Here is an 18,307-nt window from a genome sequence, read left to right as displayed (position 1 = left end):
TTTCATAAGCATTGCACACAGCAATTTCACATATAATTGGAAAATTCCTCCGCCATTACAGGAAGTGGTTTTCAGTGATCTGCACATGAGGAAGGTATTACACCAGGGGGCACACAATGAACTAATTGATATTGGAGAAGTTTGCTTTATTGATTTTAATTGAAGTGCACAATTATTCTTATACAGATGTGACAGGTGAGTTCTGCAGGATGTTGCTTCTGTACATCTCCATACTGGAGAGGAGTATGGAAGATTGCTGTTAAGAAATCAGGAGGAAAAATTGCAAACTGCTACATATGTATAGGCCACTTGTCATCTACAAGAAGCTGAAAGCTATTAGAAGTTAAACAGAATGAGCACCCTCTTCCTACTAGGGTGCTGTATCTTATCACAAATTTGATTACCTAAATATGAACAGACTAATTCCATATGTCCAAACTTTCTTCCTTCTGCTCATCTCAAACAGTAGAAAGTACTTAGGCTAGAAACCTGATAGCATCTCATTGAATTTGTCACTGTTTTTGACAATGTCGCTTTATCCTTTGGGCTCATAGTAGCCAAAATAAAGGTCGATGTCTCTTGTGTGCAGGCCACTAAAAAATTCTTCCCTGTGGCAGGAGCATATGGTGAAATGTCAGAATGCCTTATCTGTGCATTGCTCAATTGTGTGCATCCAGTGCCACTGTTCCCAGGGAACAGGTGCTGGTGTGTCTGCTTCACACTCAATTGGGCAGTGCACAGATAAGGAGTCTTTAAATGACATAGTTCTCAATGGGATGGTGCCACTGGGAAATGGTTGTTAGTATCCTGAACATGAGAAAGGCACTGTTTGAACTATCCCTCCATGTTTAAACCTCTGAAGGAGATTCCCCATCATGTGCCACTGGGATTCTAACTCATCAAGAGATACGATCACCCTTAGGATTGGGAAGCCTTGGCTACGCAGGAAATCTGTTGACAGCCTTCTTTAAGGAGCTACCATGGTAATATGTACTATTCTTGAAGCTTTGAAGTATCTCAAGGTTTTCTTTTGCTATACAATTGTTGACTGACTGCTGAGGAAACAAAAATTTGGCTCCAGTACAGTTACTGCTCTGGCAGTCACTCTTATCCTGGGACTGAGTGACTTATGTTTTGTTTTTATAGGAGGATTCCTCTTCTGTGCAAGTTGAGTCTTATTGATGTAAAGCCCAAACTCCCTTGGAGATTTCTATTACATCAGTCAAAGCAAAGAGCTGCTTTTAAAAAGAAAAGAAAAGAAACAAAAGCATGGGGGAATCCAACTGTGTATTCTGCCAACAAGGAACAAAGAAGCCAAAGTACAGAGCTCCTGGCATTCTTAGTGGAAACCCTTCTGTTGGTATAGGAAGATGCCTTCAGAAATGTTGACAGCAATTTGGCAAAACCTACAGCTTTGCATAAGCATGGACTTGATAAAGAAGGCTGCCAACAAAATAGTCCCACTGTTTTGACTGATCCTTCTTGGCCCTCTTGTCACTATTCCTGAACATTGATCTTGCCCCTTTGAGACTAACTATACATACAGTTAGTCTCAAAGGTGCAACAAGATCCCTTTGTGTACTGATATTCCAGACTAACACAGCTATGCCTCTGAATCCATTTATCTTGCCCATTCAGATGGTCCTGTGTACACAGTGACCTAGGTCAGCTGTTTCCAATTCAGTCCCTTCTGGGTGTGTCAAACTAGAGCTCCCAACATTTGCAGTCAGCATGACCATCTGGCTGGAGATTATGGGGTTTGTAGCCAGCACATCTGGACCCTGCCTGGTTAGGAAAGAATAACTTTTGCAGAAGCTAAGGTCTATGTGCATAGGATGTACCTTTCTATTCTGGATTATTTTCCCTTTGAGTCTGTCCTGAGGCTCAGACTAGATTGCACGATTAGCAGCCACATCATGGTTTTAAAAACCCTCCTTATATCTTCATTTTTGGTGTTTGCGTGTGTGTGTGTGTATGTGTGTATTCTTCAGACATGATTGTTATACCTGCTATTTTGGAACCAGTTTAGATTACCTGAGGATGGTTGTAGAGGAATAGTTTGCTGTCCTTCCAGCAGCCACACTGGGATCCCGAAAGCCTGAGAGTGGTCAGAACTGCCCCAAATTAGGCAGTGTCCATCCCACTTAGGTTGCCCCTTCCCATCCCTCTCTCATCCCTGGAGAGGCTTTTCAGGGGATGCAGGTGGCTGTAAAGAGAAGGATGGGATCAGAAACTCTTTTTTGATTAGTTTTCTTGAGTAAACATGCTCTAAGGACATTATTGCACCAGTAATAATAATAATTAATTAATAATTTGTTTTATTTATATACCGCTATTCCAAAGATCATAGCGGTGAACAGCAAGTAAGCTAATTATCAAGTAAGCTAATTTGCCCCCAACAGTCTGGGTTCTCATTTTAGTGACCTCGGAAGGATGCAAGCCTGAGTCGAGCTTGGGCCCTTTTGCTGGTCTTGAACTCGCAACCTTGTGGTTTTGAGTAAATGGCTGCAGTACAGGCATTTAACCACTGTGCCACCAGTGCAACTGTCACTCAGAAAAAAAATGGCAACTTACCACTTTGCAGCCATCCATCATTGCACTCAGTCAATGTGTGATTTGGGCTGTTGCCTCCATTACGCTCGCTTCCTCAGCTCTCCCTTAACCCATACCAAGCATGCCTTGGGGAATTTTTGTTTTGTTTTTGCCTCTTTTTCCATGCAATTTCAGAGCTTTGCTGCCTCATTGAAGTTAGAAAGAAAGAAAGAAAGAAAGAAAGAAAGAAAGAAAGGGAAAATAGGTAACCAGGGTGCTTTGGAATAGCTAGGAAGAGGTGAAACAGGGAGAAAGAGAGGATACTGTGATGCCACGTGACTTGCAATTTCTCGCCACTCACCTGAGAGTGACGTTTTGCATCTGGAGACTTGCACCATTGTCAAGTCATTCATGTGTGTCCCACATGAATGAAAATGGATGGGGAGGGGCAGGGCAAGTATAGATTGGTGACATCATCATGCAATCAGTATTGCCAAAGCTGTTTCCTTCCTGATGTTCTTGTGGCTTCAAAGCCATCTGCGGTGATATTCAAGAGCCATCTCTGGGATCCAGTATGGTATAGTGGATTAACTGTTAGAATACATCTCAGGAGATCAAGGGGTCGAATCCTCGCTCAGCCATGGAAACCCACTGTGTGACCTTGGGTAAGTCACACATCCTCAGAGGAAGGCAGTGGCAAGCCCCCTCTGCATAAAACCTGTCAAGACAAGTTTTAGGAGCCCTGTTGGCACAGTGGTTAAGTGCTGATACTGCAGCCACAAGGTTGCGAGTTCAATCCCAGGGCTCCAAAGTCGACTCAGTCTTCCATCCTTTCAGAGGTCAGTAAAATGAGTACCCAGTTTGTTGGGGGCAATTGGTTTATACATTGTAAACTGCTTAGAGAGTGCTGAGTTCACTGATAAGTGGTATAGAAATGTAAATGCTACAAATGCTATAAGGCAAGCCCATAAATTGGAAATGACTTGAAAGCATACACCACCTACAAGAAGAGACACTTCTTTATATTTGTATTGGAAAGTTATGGTTATAGGAGTGTGTACATAAGGGTAAAATGTATAACTCAGTCCAGTGTTTGTTTGCTCAGAATTAAGCCAGACTAAGATCAGCAGGGCTTACATCCAAGTCAGGGCACATAGAATTCTGTCCTTAATTTCCATTGATTACCAACCCGTGATTCCATGTATACAAAAAATATACAAAAAATATATACATTTGCTTTGTCTTGTAGAGATTAGAATCTTTTAGAGTAGTTGAAGTGAAAGAAGCAATTAGTTGGTTAAATGTCCATGAATAAAACATTTTTGTCATGAGGACAAGCTAACGTGTGTTACAAGTCCAGGTCAAAAACAGCTTTCTATTTTCAGGTGTTGCACAGAAAGAGAGCCTCATCAAGTATGACTTTGCTTGTAATACAACTGGAGAAACCACACCCAATACTTTTTTTGTTTTGATTTTGTTTTGATTTAGAAATATTTTTGCATGACTGATATGCAAAAAATATTTCTAAAACAGGCTGGTCCACCCCTACTGTTCAGACACTTGAAAAAGATAATTTAAGTATGAATACAGTGTAACTACAGTATGAGGCAGTATTTGTTCTCTAATTCTGAACTTCCTTGTAATATAAACCCTATATAACATGAGTCCAGGTCATCTGAGGAACCATATTTTCCTATTTGAGCTTGTCTGGGATTTGAAATCTTTGTGGAAGGCTTTTCTCTCTGTGTCCACACCCTTGGAGCCTTGTCTAGTGCGGATGAGAGAAAAGATTTTCTCAGTGGCTGTTCCAAGATTGTAGAAGGGAGACCTCTCTCTGTTACCATTTCACTAGCAGGCAAATATTTGCTGAGGAAGGGACATTTACTGGGGGGGGGGGGGGCTGCTGCTGTATTTTTATCACTGTGATTTAAACTGATTTAAACTTAAACTGTTTGTATTTAAATTGCATTTTTAAAAGTTACTAGTTATTCTTACTGTGAGCTTTCATCAGTTCCATTTTTGAGGAAGAGTTCAGATACAAATGCAATCAGTAAATCAATGCAATAATTGATTGCAGCAAATGCACTGAATCGATCACTCAGCTAGTGCAATCAGTCACTCAATCTGGCCTTTGTATTCCATTTACTTTTATTGCAGTTGTGTACATCTTCTAGGTAATACACTATTAAATGAGAGAGGTGTGGTTGAAAAATAGGGACTGGAATAAAATTCTGCTGTGACATCAGCTCCCCCCACCACCACCATCAAGCTTGAAAATAATTTTTGTATTAAAACTCCCAGAATCTGGGGGTCTCTGGAAATCTTGCTGGCTTGGGATTTTGGGAGTTCTAAAAAGTATGCTGCAAATACTGTTCTTCCTCATGAGGTTTATGGGGAAAGCCTTCCTTTGAATAGAACCACAATGCTTCTTTAGTCAGGCTTATGTGTGAATGGCAGCACCTAGAACACAGGTGGACATTCTGGAAGTCTCCAGACATGCAGCTCTGAAAATTCTTTACCATTGGCCTTGCTGGCTATAACTGTTGGGAACTGTAGTCCAACAGCATCTAGACAACAACATATTCCCACTCTTTTCTTAGAGCATACATTGAAATCTTTGCATTTTAAAAGTATGTCTTGAACGTTATTTGTGACAATGTGTAAAACAGCTTCTCCAGGAGTTCCCCTCAGTCCTAGCTAGCATAGTTTATGATGGGGGATGATGGGATGTGCAGTCCAAGCAACATCCCATTTCTGGGAGAATTAGTTGGTGCCTCAGAATGAATGGACTAGTGACTACTTGTTGCCAAATGTCTCCAAATGGAATGGCTCCATGTATGATCAAGCCCTGCTGTGTGCTTTCAAAAACTACCTGGCATGCATGAAGGAGGACGCTTTCCTGGTATGGAGATGAGGTGATGAGAAAAGCTTCACTCACCAGAGTTCTGTGTTCAGCTGCAGTCAAGGGCACAGAAGCAAATTTGTATTGAAACCTTGCTAATCTGTATGTGAAAAGAGTGGAGACATAGCACCATGGATAAACATAGATGCTGGAGAAAATTCACCTCACTCAGAATTCACCTTACTGACCATAGCACTGCTGTTGTGCAGTTCATGCAGTCCAGGCTACTTTCACATACATGGTTTTAGGTCTAGATTTTTCTCCTCACCTGTAATTAAGGAAAAATAATTATGTGCTGAGCAGCAGAAGGATTTTTTAAAAAGCATATCATGTATGGAATGAAAGAGGATATCTAGTCTCAATAGGATATTCAAGACCATTGTGCAAAAGCAGGGATCCTGATTTTCTCTGCAGTATTAATTTTCACAGAGTTTTAACATAATATTCGGTATTTTGTTTTTGCTGTGCATCTTATTTATCTTGCTCACTGCTAATTCTTTTTGTGTGAACTTGGATTATGATTCTGGATCGATCAGAGTGACAATGCTGGGTGTCTGGTTTTGTGCAATTAGGCATTTTCACCCATTGTTTTCTGTTTGCGTCTTGTCTTCCTCAATGGTTTGTCCAGCCTTCTGGCATTGAGATAAGAAATGCCTCTGCCTTAATTAGCTCTGTGTTCCATGTGAACAATTTGTGGGAAACAATTTTCCTTCAGGAAGAAGTGAAGCTTTCCTATGTTTTTAAGAAGAGTTTTTCTGATGCTTTTGGCTGATGGTTCTTTTTTTTTTTTTTTTTTAAAAAGATGCACCCACAAGTGTGTCCCTTCCAAAACAAAACAAATAAAAAACTCCCCAACCTTCACCAACTAGAGTAGATCCATTAAATCAGCTTCTGAATGATAAGTCAACACATGCATAAAACCCGTTGACCCATTGGATGTGACTAGCCATTAGACTAGGGCAGTGTTTGCTTTCAGCAGCTACTCAAGGAATGGGAATTCTGTGGTGCTCCAGAGCTAATTGAATTGCAGCTCCCATCATCCTTCGTCTTTGACTATGTTAGCTAGGACTGCTGTCAACTGCAGTCCAACACCATCTGGAGGGCCATACATTTGCTACTTCCACTATAGCTGCTTTAGAAGAGAAAGAGCATTTGACACCAAAGGAAGGATTTGAAATTTAAAGTAATGCTCCAGTCTCTGGCCTTCTTGTGCTACCAGGGGTCCAACCCACCACAGAGCAGTGTGCATGCACCCAGCAGAGTTTAGAAATTGAACCGTCAGGTATTTTCAACTCTTCCAGTATCTTTTCCTGCCCTGCCGCCTTGTTCCCTCTTTAGCACATTCCCACATGGGACAACCATTTTTAATAGAGTCATTAATGAAAGGTGAAACTGTTCTCAGAACGGCTTTGCTTTGTTTGGGCAGTGAGACATTCTTGTAATCAAAACAAATGCTCAAAGCAGATGTCTTTCTCATGAAATCAGAAATACGTTCTTTGAAGCCAAGAACATGACGGTAAAAGCAAAGATCAGTCATACAAGTGTAGAAAATGGAAGGGTGTTATTACCAGAAGGCAAAGGAGTGAGACCTCTTGAATGTTCCTGTTGTCTTAAAAGTTGGATAGTGTCTTTATTGGACCCCTAAGATGCCATTTTATAAAAGCCAATTTTTTTAATCTTCCAGGACTTTCCCACCAGGATGGGTGTGGAGAGGGTGGGGAGCAGAAAGAGGCAGAATGTCCAAAAATCATCCTGGCAGGGTGTTGAAGCTACAGGAATTATAGTTAGACAAGCCCTCAAGAGGGAGTCTGTAAACATGTAGAACCATTGTAAAGTGTGTTGGTATCAGATTTCACCTTGAAGGATGTAGAGGAGTTTTCCACATGTGCTGCTGAATTGGCTTGGACTTGAGTCAGGGTGATTTTTAGACTTTTCTGCTCCCCCTGTGCTTAGTCTGATGAAGACTGGATTAGAAAATTTGTCTATGCTAGCAGTGCCTCTCTATGCTCTACAGTGGACAAACAGGACAATTTCTATGCAATGAACACAAATCTGACATTAGAAATAGCAATACCCAAAAACCAGTTGCAGAACATTTCAACATTCCTATCCTATATATACTGGAAGGGATTTTACAGGTTGCAGTCCTTCACAAAGAAATCACAAAGGAAGACTAGAAAGAGAAACTGCTGAATTGAATTATAGTCAGAAATCCCAAACCATTAGTGGAGGTATGAACAAAGATAATGACTTCATGATACACTAAATATATTAATACCCTCATTACTGCACATACTGTATAACAATAGGAATCTACTCAAAGAGAAGATTAAACCCAGAGAGTTTTGAACTCAGGGGAAATGACTTGTAGGAAGCAGATTTATTGCTTTCACACACCAACACTAACTGATCACTGTAAAGATCTGAAAGACCTGTATCACCTCACCCAGCCCTTTGAAAATTTAGAGCACGGGACATGATTTGCATCCTATTCCATTTGATCTCACTCCCACAACTGTATAAACATGGTTTATACCTGAGGTCTTAATACCACTCGGTATTCCATCTGTAGAAAGGGGTTTATATCCATGACAGCTCATGTGAAAATAAAAACCAGTTGGCTTTAAAGGTATTGCCACATTCCTTTGAAACCTCCCCCCCCCCCCCCATTTCTGCCTCCTTTTCATGCTACAAGAGACTAATATGGCTACTTCTTTGAAAACATGCCTATTGTAGTGTTGGGGTGTGAGTATTAAAGTGGGAGGGCCTAGATATTCCTAGACAAAACATTAATAAAATCCATGAATAATCAAATTTGCAAAAGCCAAAGCCACAAATGTGGAGGGACGAGTGTATTTCCACTATCACATTTATGCACTTGTCAAAGAAATCTGAGAATACATTTTCTATGTATTACTCAATTCATTTTCTTTTTTTCTCCCTTTCTAGAGTAAGTCATGGCGAAAGATCAAGAATATGGTGCACTGGTCTCCTTTTGTTATGTCCTTCAAGAAGAAATATCCTTGGATCCAACTAGCAGGACACGCAGGTACAAGTTGTCCTCTATATATATCTCAAAGGAAAACATCATCTAATGAGTCTAATGGAAGGAAGGAAATCTCTTTTTAGAGCTAAGATAATTAACTATGTTAATGTATTGCCTCTGGGTACACAGCTATCAGTGTATGTAGTTTTAGTTATCCTGTTTCCTCCTGCATACAGAGGCAGGTCAAATGAGTGACTGATTACTGTGTGTGTGTGTACACATACATATACATACACCTCACCTAGAATATTGTGTCCATTTCTGGTCATTACAATTCAAAAAGGATGTTGACAGGCTGGAGCATGTTCAGAAATGGGTGATCAAAATGGTGAAAGGCCTGGAAACCGTGCTTTCTGAGGAGTGGCTTAGGCAGCTGGGATTGTTTAACTTGGAGAGGAGAAAGCTAAGTGGTGACATGATAGTCATGTTTAAATGTTTGAAACACTGTCATATTGAGGAAGGAGCAAGATTATTTTCTACTGCTCCAGAAACTAGGACACAGAACAATGGATTCAAGCTACAGGAAAAGAGGTTCTACCTAAACATTAGAAAGAGCTGTTTGACAGTGGAAGACTGCCTCAGAGAGTGGTGGAGTCTCTTTCTTTGGAGGCCTTTAAACAGAGGTTGGGTGGTCATCTCTTGGGAGTGCTTTGTGAGTTCCTGAATGGCAGGGGGTTGGACTGGATAGTCCTTATGGTCTCTTCCAACCCTATGATTCTATTAGTTGGCCTCATGTGTAACTCATGGGCAGGTTTGGGAGCCAAAATTAGGGATTTTGATATGACCCATGGATAAGTCAAAAGTAAAACTTAGGGACATGTAACGAAGGTTGTAAAGGAAGAAGCAAAGAGAGATGGTGCCAAAGAACTTATAAAACTTCAGCAGACATAATTGTTTGTGCTCCCCATAAAATCTGGCTGGATGAGGAGGGAACTATGGTAAATTGTGCCTGTGCAATGTGTGTGAGAGGTGACCAGAGACAGGTGAGACTAAGAAGATGTGCACATGTTAAAAAGGTTGAAAAGGCATAGCAAAGCAAATAGTGACTGCTTGCATCCTTCAATTTTAATGTGATAACTTTGCATGATTTTAACCCTGAAAATCTAACATACACAAATATCTTGTTCAAATCCTTCAAAGCCCGATTCTTCTCAGTGCTCCTTTGAAGGGAAGTGGCAAAGAGCTGCCACTGCAGCCATTTTCCTGCCCAGTCATTCCAAACAGGTCAGAAACAGCACTGCAACAGAAGGAGGGGGGAGTCCTTGTTTCCTTTAGGTGCTCACAGGATGGACTAAACTCTCCCCTTTCACCATTCTACTCAGAGAAGGGGATGGTTACTTTTAAAAAAGAGTTCAAGTACAGTACTTACATTGACCCATGGATAAGTTGACCCAGGTTATTGGGGTTAATTTTTTGATTAAAATTTCTAGATTTATACATGTGGATACACAGTATGAATAAATCCTTGGATTGATGACCCAAGGACAGAAGGATTCTCTCTTCTCCTGTCCCTGTTGGCTTTCAAGGAGTGATGCCACTGCTGACAGCAAATGAGCTGAATCTTTTGTCAGAGCCAATGTTTCCTGGTCCTTAAAGATCAAGGTTCTAATAGAGCCAGAAAGGAATGCACTCCAGTCCAACTAGAAAAATTACTTCCTTGGGCCAGAATGCCCATAATCTCTCAATTAGCATGGTCTCTCCATTTACACCTGCACCATTCTGTAAAGGATCAATAGCACAATATTTTTTTTAATCCTTTCGCCATTTGAAATTTCCACATATATCCAACCTAACTGTACTTAGTCTTTTTGGTAGAAACAAAAAACAAGATATTCCAAAGGTATGTGGATTTTTAAAAAACCACCCTTTTTTGTGTGTCTGTCTCTCTCTCTCTCTCTCAGGTAGCTTCAAAGCTGCAGCAAATGGGAGGATACTGAAAAAGCACTGTGAATCTGAACAGCGCTGCTTGGACCACTTAATGAATGATGTTCTTAAGCCTTTCGTTCCGGCCTACCATGGAGATATAGTGAAAGATGGGGAACGGTACAATCAAATGGAAGATCTCCTGGCTGATTTTGATTCTCCTTGTGTCATGGACTGCAAGATGGGAGTCAGGTCAGTTTTGCTTTGATGAAACACAACCCACTTCTTCCTAGTAATTCCTGGTCAAATATATTCAGGATTCAGTGATGTCATACATAGTGGTTCATGCTCCATTGGCTGCTATATGCCAGAGGCGATAGAAGCACTGATTGTGATGCCCTCATATGGCACATTTCTTTTATTAGTTGCTATTGCAAGCTAGGGGATATGTGATGGGCTGCATCTACACTGAAGAAATAATGCAGTTTGACACTGTTTTAACTGCCATGGCTCAATGCTATGGAATTCTGGGATTTGTAGTTTTATGAGATATTTAGCCATCTCTGTCAGAGAACTCTGGTACCACAACAAACTACAGATACCAGGATGCCATAGCACTGAGCCATGACAGTCAAAGTGCAGATGCAGCCTTGGTGTCAAATGCACATCTCCCATAATGTCTGGTTAGGCCCTGCAGGTGGTGTTTTTTTCCTCCTGCCTTGGATGAAAGTAATTTGTGGTCTGTGTTTGGGTGTGTATGTATGTGTGTGTATGTGCATTTCTTGACTGATCATATACAGCTGTAAGGCAGCTCTAGAAAAACTGTTGGCGCTAATGCCAGTCTACATTTCAGTTGCACTTGAACAACCAACACAGGTCAGTTGTTTATATGTGTTTGAATTATAGCTGAGGCTATTGTCTCTTCAAAAACCAATTAAGTTTTAGTCTTTGGGGGCAGAGGGAAATCTCAAATTACCACCACAAGAATGATCTCAGTATTCCAAATTGTATAATTGCAGATTTTAGTACAGTAACCACATTGAGCACTCTGTTTACTTACACAAATTACTTAAAATAGGTTATCCAGGAAAGCTTAGGGAATTCCAGATAATTTGGGACTGGGGTGGTATATCTATAACCTTTCACAATTTGAGAAGGTTTAATTATATCTTTCACTCTCCAGTTGCTCCTAAATGTTATCATGCTAAAATGCAAAAAAAAAAGAAAGGGATGTGTGTGTCTTCTAGTTAATGTGGATTCAAATTCATTTTAAAAGTGGAAAATTAAATTAATTGTCTGGCAGTCTTGTGCAAGCTGTGGAGAAAATGTCCTAAAAAAACCACAGACTTGGAGGAGCATTACCTGTAATGGCACTCTAAATACTGAGTTGTGCTTTCTTCCTCATCCCACCCTTCAAGGATAAAGAAATTCACTGTCTTGTGTTATCATGAGTTTACTCTTTGTGAGGAAAAAGTCTGTTTGCAGTGTTTGGTTTGGAATCTACTTGGGCTAAGGAAAAGCAAAGTTCAAATTAGCTGCATGAACAAATGGAAAAACATTCTAAGCTGGGCTAACCAGTACTTTTTCCCAAAAAAGTACATCCTTGTCAGGGAGATAATGGAAGATTGCATTTGCTTGACTTAGAGGCAGTCTGTAAATCTGCAGTTCTCTAGGGTTTCTGTGAAAGTGTGTGAGTGTGTTGGGTTTCAGAACTATATGGTTGTACAGAGCATACTTTTCTTCTAAGAACACTAGCCAACCAATTCAATTTGCAGTAGGAATTCTTCATTTAATGATACAAAGAATATATGTTAGATGTCAGGGATTTAGTATATACTAGGAAAATGGATAAAGAAGTGATGAGTAAGTCCATCCAGGATTAATATAGCCTTTAATACAGAATTGGGCCACTACTACCTGAGATCCAGGGGATTTACATGCTCTTCACTAGCCTATCCCAACATTTCTTTTGATTTTTTAAAAATGTTCAGAATGCCCCACATACCCCTCCAACATGATGGTTTCTAAACTTTGTCCAAAACACCAAACACCCAAACATGTATTTTGGACTTCAGCTCCTAGTTTAGCTGATGTTTGGGAATTCTGGGAGCTGAAGTCCAAAACACCTGGAGGCCCAAATTAGAGAACTGCTGGTCCAAGAGATGTGAAAAGCAGTCCCACCTTTACTGGGATGTTTTAGTTCCAGAAGAGGCCTTTGTCTGAAACTGGTCACTTCCAACTTTGTAAAAAGCTTGCATAGGACTAAGATGGGAATGTATGTTTTAATCTTGTAAGCCACCCCGGTTGTGTTGCACAGAGGGGCGGGATGATGATGATGATGATGATGATGATGATGATGATGATGATGATGATGATTATTATTATTATTTTACCTCCCCACAATAGTGAAATTGCTCCCCATGCCCTCAGAAGTTTCATTTTTAAGTTTTTTTAAAAATCAAAAATGTTGGGAGTAGGGATGGAACTCCTGAGAACTACTGAAATGGCCTTGAGGTTTGCATGTGACCTATGGATTTGTATCCCCTTCCCCCCACTCTAATATATTCCCTGATTAAGCAATGACCATCTGCTGCATGCATCTACATGACCTCTGAAAGAAGTCAGGATTAACTCAGTATTGTAATTCCATATTTTATTTGGAATAAATAATGAGGGAAACTGATTAGTTGTCAATGCAGGAAATTAACCCAGTGCATAATTAACATGTCATATTAGCTGCTCGGTTAGATGGCTTTAAAAGGTTTTAATAATTTGAAGGGGGATAGATCTATTAACAGCTTCGAAGACTGATGAAGAACAGGACCATATTCAAGCACTGTGTCAGTTTACTTCTGGACACAAATTGTTTCCCAAAAGTGATAAACGGTATTGTAAGCTGGATACCAGACTAGCTGGACCTTTGCTTCTGATCTTGGGTCAGCAACACATGACTTGCAGGACATATGAGGCCTCCACCAGTTTTTGCAGCTTTACTGTCATTAGTGAATTTTCTGTTGTACTACTCGGGGGGGGGGGGGGGGACAAAACAAAACACTTTTTCTTGGATCAGAATTCATGAGGAGCATGTACCTTGTTTTTTTTGGTTAAACTGTGCAGCTTGGCTTAAAAACAAGGCACACACTCTTTGCACTCCTCATCTAAAGTGGAAATATGACTTATTTTTGCTGGAACTTGGTATTGCAACAGCACATCCAGCTGTGCAGTAATAGAAGGGTGGAACTCCCAAGAAAAGACTAATATGGTCTCCCCACTCCAGGTTTTCTACCCCTGTACTAGCTGATGTTAGGTTTTAAACTTTCATTGCTTTGAGACTTTTGGATGGAACAGTAGAATATTAGTTTTCCATTGGACACTCATACTTTTCTCAGTTTGTACCTCACAGGAAACCTGTTGTCAAGGGCTAAAAACTTTCATAGTTTGGTGCAGACTTGTATTACAATCTGAGTCTGGGGCTTGGTTATTAGGGTAGGCACAAATCTGGAGCAGAATAGAGAGTGGTGCAGTGGTTTGGATGTTAGAGTGGGACTCTGAGAGATAAGGATTTGAATCCCTGCTCCGACATGAGAACCCACTGAGTGATCTTGGGCAAGTCAAACACTCTCAGCCTGAGAAGGGCAAATCCCCTCTGAACAAATCTTACCAAGAAAACGCTGTGATAAGCTGAAAATTACTTATAGGCACATGACAACAACAATGGATTTGGTTCCTGGGTTATTAGGGTACACACAAATCTGGGAGACATTTAAGATTTAGTCTTATTTGGTACCACATAAAGGCCACCAAGGAAGTATTTCATGGTAGCTAACCTATATCTTGGCATAATTTTCTTGATGTACTGTGAGTAAGGTGAAGGTATAGCTCTTGCTGTTCGAAGAGAGAGACCTCTAGTGGCTAAGTGGGTAAACCTGATTTGGAAAAAGGATGTGTGCCTGTGTTTTGAGTTCTTGCTCCCATTGACCACAAAAAGTTGCAAATGGACGGACAGGTCAGTAACATACAGTGCACCTGCGTCATACACGGGCGCATTATATGCTGCTTTCAGCATATGCTGAAAGCAGCACCAGAAGAAGCAGCACCGCGGGCCGGAAGAAAGAATAGCATTTGTGCCCAAGGAGCACGCGCGCTGCTACCGCACTGCATTCCTGCAAGCACTCGCTATTTCTTTTATGCGTGTGTGTGTGTGTGTGTGTGTGTCTGGAACGGATTCCCCACATAAAAGAAGGGTGCACTGTAGTTGTATTTGTACACGCCAAAAGATGAAATAGTCCCTTTGTCTGAAAACAGGCTGGCCGAGTAGAATTTCCTGGACCCTATTAAGATAAACTTTTTCAACCATGAAGAAGATAGAAATAAAATATTTCAAATGTTAATCAGTTTTTGCCCAAATGAACAGTATGAAAGCAGAGATTCTTGGCAGAATCATTGCTTCTGGCAGGATACTATGAGGACTTGTGAAGCCTGTAGTCCAAGGGTGGAGGAAAGGCAACCTGCAGGTGGCCTTCAGAACAACCATTTTTAACTCCAAACCACACACACGTTTTCCTTCTCTCGGCCCCTCACATTTCCTAGAACAGTAAAAAATTAGGCTAAAACCTATCATTTATGGTTCCAGGAAAATGTGCAATAACAGCATGCTAGTGAAGCAGGTTGAAAATGTCCCCCCCTCCACTTCTAACATAGTTGATCACATCTGGTTTAGTCTGACCCAGGAGAGCTGCTCTCATGTTTTTAGCTCAGAATCTGACATGCATTCATTAGAGTTTCTGTATTTTCAGGATAGTGTAGCAAAGCAGCTGTTTGTTTCCACAAGTGTGGTTTATAGGAGAAGAGCTATCAATATTTAACATATCGAAAGGTGATTTTTAAAATGGTTCATATTCAGTAAGCAAGCAGAGAAGTCTTTCTTCTTTCTTTTAACTAAGAGGTTATTAACATGGCAATTTATAATAATAATAATAATAATAATAATAATATATTATTATTATTATTATTATTATTATTATTATTATTTATATTCCACTTAATCTCAGGGAATCCAAGCGGATTTTAGCAGTAAAATATGGTACAATTAAAAGAGATAGATTAAAAATTCCAAAATCCCCCACACTCCCCCTTAACATAAAACCATTATCAAGCCCTAAAAAAAGAGAATAAACTGGAAAAGAGTTAAAAAATTAATATACAATACACTAAAAAGAGATAAAATACACAAAAAAGAGCAAGTTGTCTTTTTCACGCAACCAAGAAGCTTGTCAACATCCTCAGTACTGATGAACTCAAATTGATCCAGAATAACAGTATAGGTGGAGACGCTGGAAACCTCTCCAAAGACTCAGTTTTAAAGCCGGCATCCAAGTTGGCTCTTATCTGAAAGATTTTGTCTGTGAAGTGATTATTAAAAGCGTCACAGCAGGCTGTTGTGGATTATAACAAAGGATTCAGGGTGGGGTGGGTAACTGAGTTAAATCCCTAACCACCCTGAATAGCTCTGCCGGATGACACTTCGCAGACACAATAGATGCAGAGTAGAAGGACTTCTTGGCTGCATCTGTTGCCAACCATAGGATTTAAGATGAATTTTTGTTTGTTTGTTTGTTAACATATAGCAGATAATGTTACAGTTCATCCTGACTTTATGTCAGGTGAAAGCTGTCATAGCATATAACCAAAATAATGTCAAGAACATCCCAACCTACTTAGAATAATTCAGCTTCATATAATGGAATCTTAATACATAAGTATTCAAGTGGAAGGGACAGTTGCATTATTAAACTGTTCTATAAAGAAACAAAAAAGAAATGAAGATTATTTGCTGGTGGAACATCATGTCTTAAACATGAGTCCAATGGACCCTTTGAAAAGACAACAAACCGCAGTATGTTAGTGTTGTTTGTGCACTTTCCCATGCCAGTCCTGCTCAAGAGTAACAGCTCTCAGTTCTGAATGCATGGGCCAGATAAGGTCCTGGTTGCTCATTGTCCATCATGTGCTTTGAGATGGCAAAAATTGGCACCTGTTGGACATTTTGAAATCCCTAGAGTGTTTTGCACACATGCATTATAATTTCTGTAATGCTGACTTCAGTATTGTATGCTGTGATTCCCACCCCTCCTGTGAGTGTTCTCTGGTGTGACAGTCAGGAAAGGGACTCCATTGCAAATCTCCCTTGCACCAGTTGTGGAAGGAGATCACTTGCACAAAGGGGAGTGGGAACATCATGCAGCAGCTTCCTGATCAGCAGAGGAACAGACTCCTGTCAATTGCAGTGGCTACTTACTAATAACTGGGGTTTCGGGGACTTTCACAGTCTCAGTTTGGCCCCTAAACTAGGTGCTGCATAGGGATCGTGAGTATATAGTAATTGCAAATGTGTAATCCGTTACATATTCACAGGATTTCAGGATTTCACAGAATTTCAGCCCCTTTTAGTAAATTGTGTAGATGCATAACAGGACACTGGCAAGAATGTCTGTGGTACATTTGGTATCAGTGTGATGTGCATTGAGAGTGATGCAATGCACATCCTGTTGTGCATCAGTCCCATTGTGTATTGGACCCATCGAGCAACTGTCATTTTGCCAGCTACACAGTAACATAACAGCAGCCCTCTACTGGATATGGATGTTATTGAACTCCCCAATTCTAATTCCTACAAAAGCAAGTTCACTTATGAAGACATACTTCCCCTACAGGATTAAGGCAACTACTGAAAAACTCAAGAGTTACGTTGAGTTTCCTGCTATTTCTGTTTTCCTACAGACACACAAATATGACATATAAACACTTACATTGATGTTGGAATACATGATGATGATTGCAGTGGGCTGAAATATACAAGCAGCCCTAAACCTGCCCACGTGGTGCCTATGATAGCATTAATGGACCAATTTCTGAAGCTGATAACATGTATTGTCCTTGCAGAACCTACTTGGAGGAAGAATTAACAAAAGCCAGAAAGAAGCCAAGCCTGCGGAAGGACATGTATCAGAAGATGATTGAAGTAGATCCTGGTGCTCCAACTGAGGAGGAGAACTCTCAACGTGCAGTAACCAAGCCCCGATACATGCAGTGGAGGGAAACAATAAGTTCTACAGCAACTCTTGGGTTCAGAATTGAGGGAATAAAGGTAATGTTATCAAGTTTGTAATAGAGGATATTAAGGCCAAGGAGGGATGGAGGAGAAAGTCCCCCAAGAAAATCCCTTGAGAGTCATGTGTCTGTGATTAAAATGTCAAATATTGTATCATATGTGACTGTGGTAGATGTTCATGCATCTCTGCAGAATGCAGTATAAAGAAATTTTCATTCCTCTGAGATTAAGTGAGTTCTTCCACTGGCTCTGTGATGTGAGTGCAGCTGAAAATGCTTACAAAACTCTGCATTTCACAAACCTACCTTCCCAGGAGTGTTCAGTGGACTATATTTTCAGGCCCCTTTCAGATGTTTGCATTGAATCTCCAAAGATCTGTGACACTGTAAGGAGTACCTTTGTGTTCATGTGCTCAAGAGCCCTGGTGGTGCAGTGGTTAAATGCCTGTACTGCAGCCACTCACTTACAAACCATACGTTTGCTAGTTCAGTACCACTCAGGGGCTCAGGCTCGACTCAGGCTTGCATCCTTCCGAGGTCGCTAATATCAGTACCCAGATTGTTGGGGGCAATTAGCTTACACTTTGTAAACCATTTAAGGAGTGCTTAAATGCACTGATAAGCAGTATAGAAATGTATTTGCTATTGCAACAAGGATATACTACTGAGCACAAAAGGTAGAATTGTACAGGCCATTGTATTCCCCATTGTCATGTATGGATGTGAGAACTGGACAGTAAAGAAGAAGGATAGGAGGAAAATCAACTAATTCGAAATGTGGTGCTGGAGAAGAGTGCTAAGGATTCCATGGGCAGCCAAAAAGACCAACAAATGGGTCATGGAGCAAATCAAGC

The 18,307-nt window shown here is 40.5% G+C and overlaps 1 protein-coding gene across 1 annotated transcript in view; it reads left to right on the top strand.

Annotated features, from left to right (window-relative positions):
• ITPKB (inositol-trisphosphate 3-kinase B) overlaps positions 1-18,307 on the top strand; it is a 106,623-nt gene that overhangs the window by 74,640 nt on the left and 13,676 nt on the right. The window contains exons 3-5 of the mRNA XM_089529488.1: positions 8,384-8,483; positions 10,382-10,595; positions 17,286-17,490. Coding sequence (XP_089385614.1) covers positions 8,384-8,483; positions 10,382-10,595; positions 17,286-17,490 — 519 coding nt within the window. The remainder of the gene's footprint in view (positions 1-8,383; positions 8,484-10,381; positions 10,596-17,285; positions 17,491-18,307) is intronic.

Source organism: Sceloporus occidentalis, unplaced genomic scaffold, assembly GCF_023333645.1.
Source record: "Sceloporus occidentalis isolate IW3139 unplaced genomic scaffold, rSceOcc1.0.p SCAF_6, whole genome shotgun sequence".
NCBI lineage: Eukaryota > Metazoa > Chordata > Lepidosauria > Squamata > Phrynosomatidae > Sceloporus > Sceloporus occidentalis.
Note: the sequence above shows the minus strand (reverse complement) of the source record. Positions and strands in the feature narration are given on the sequence as shown.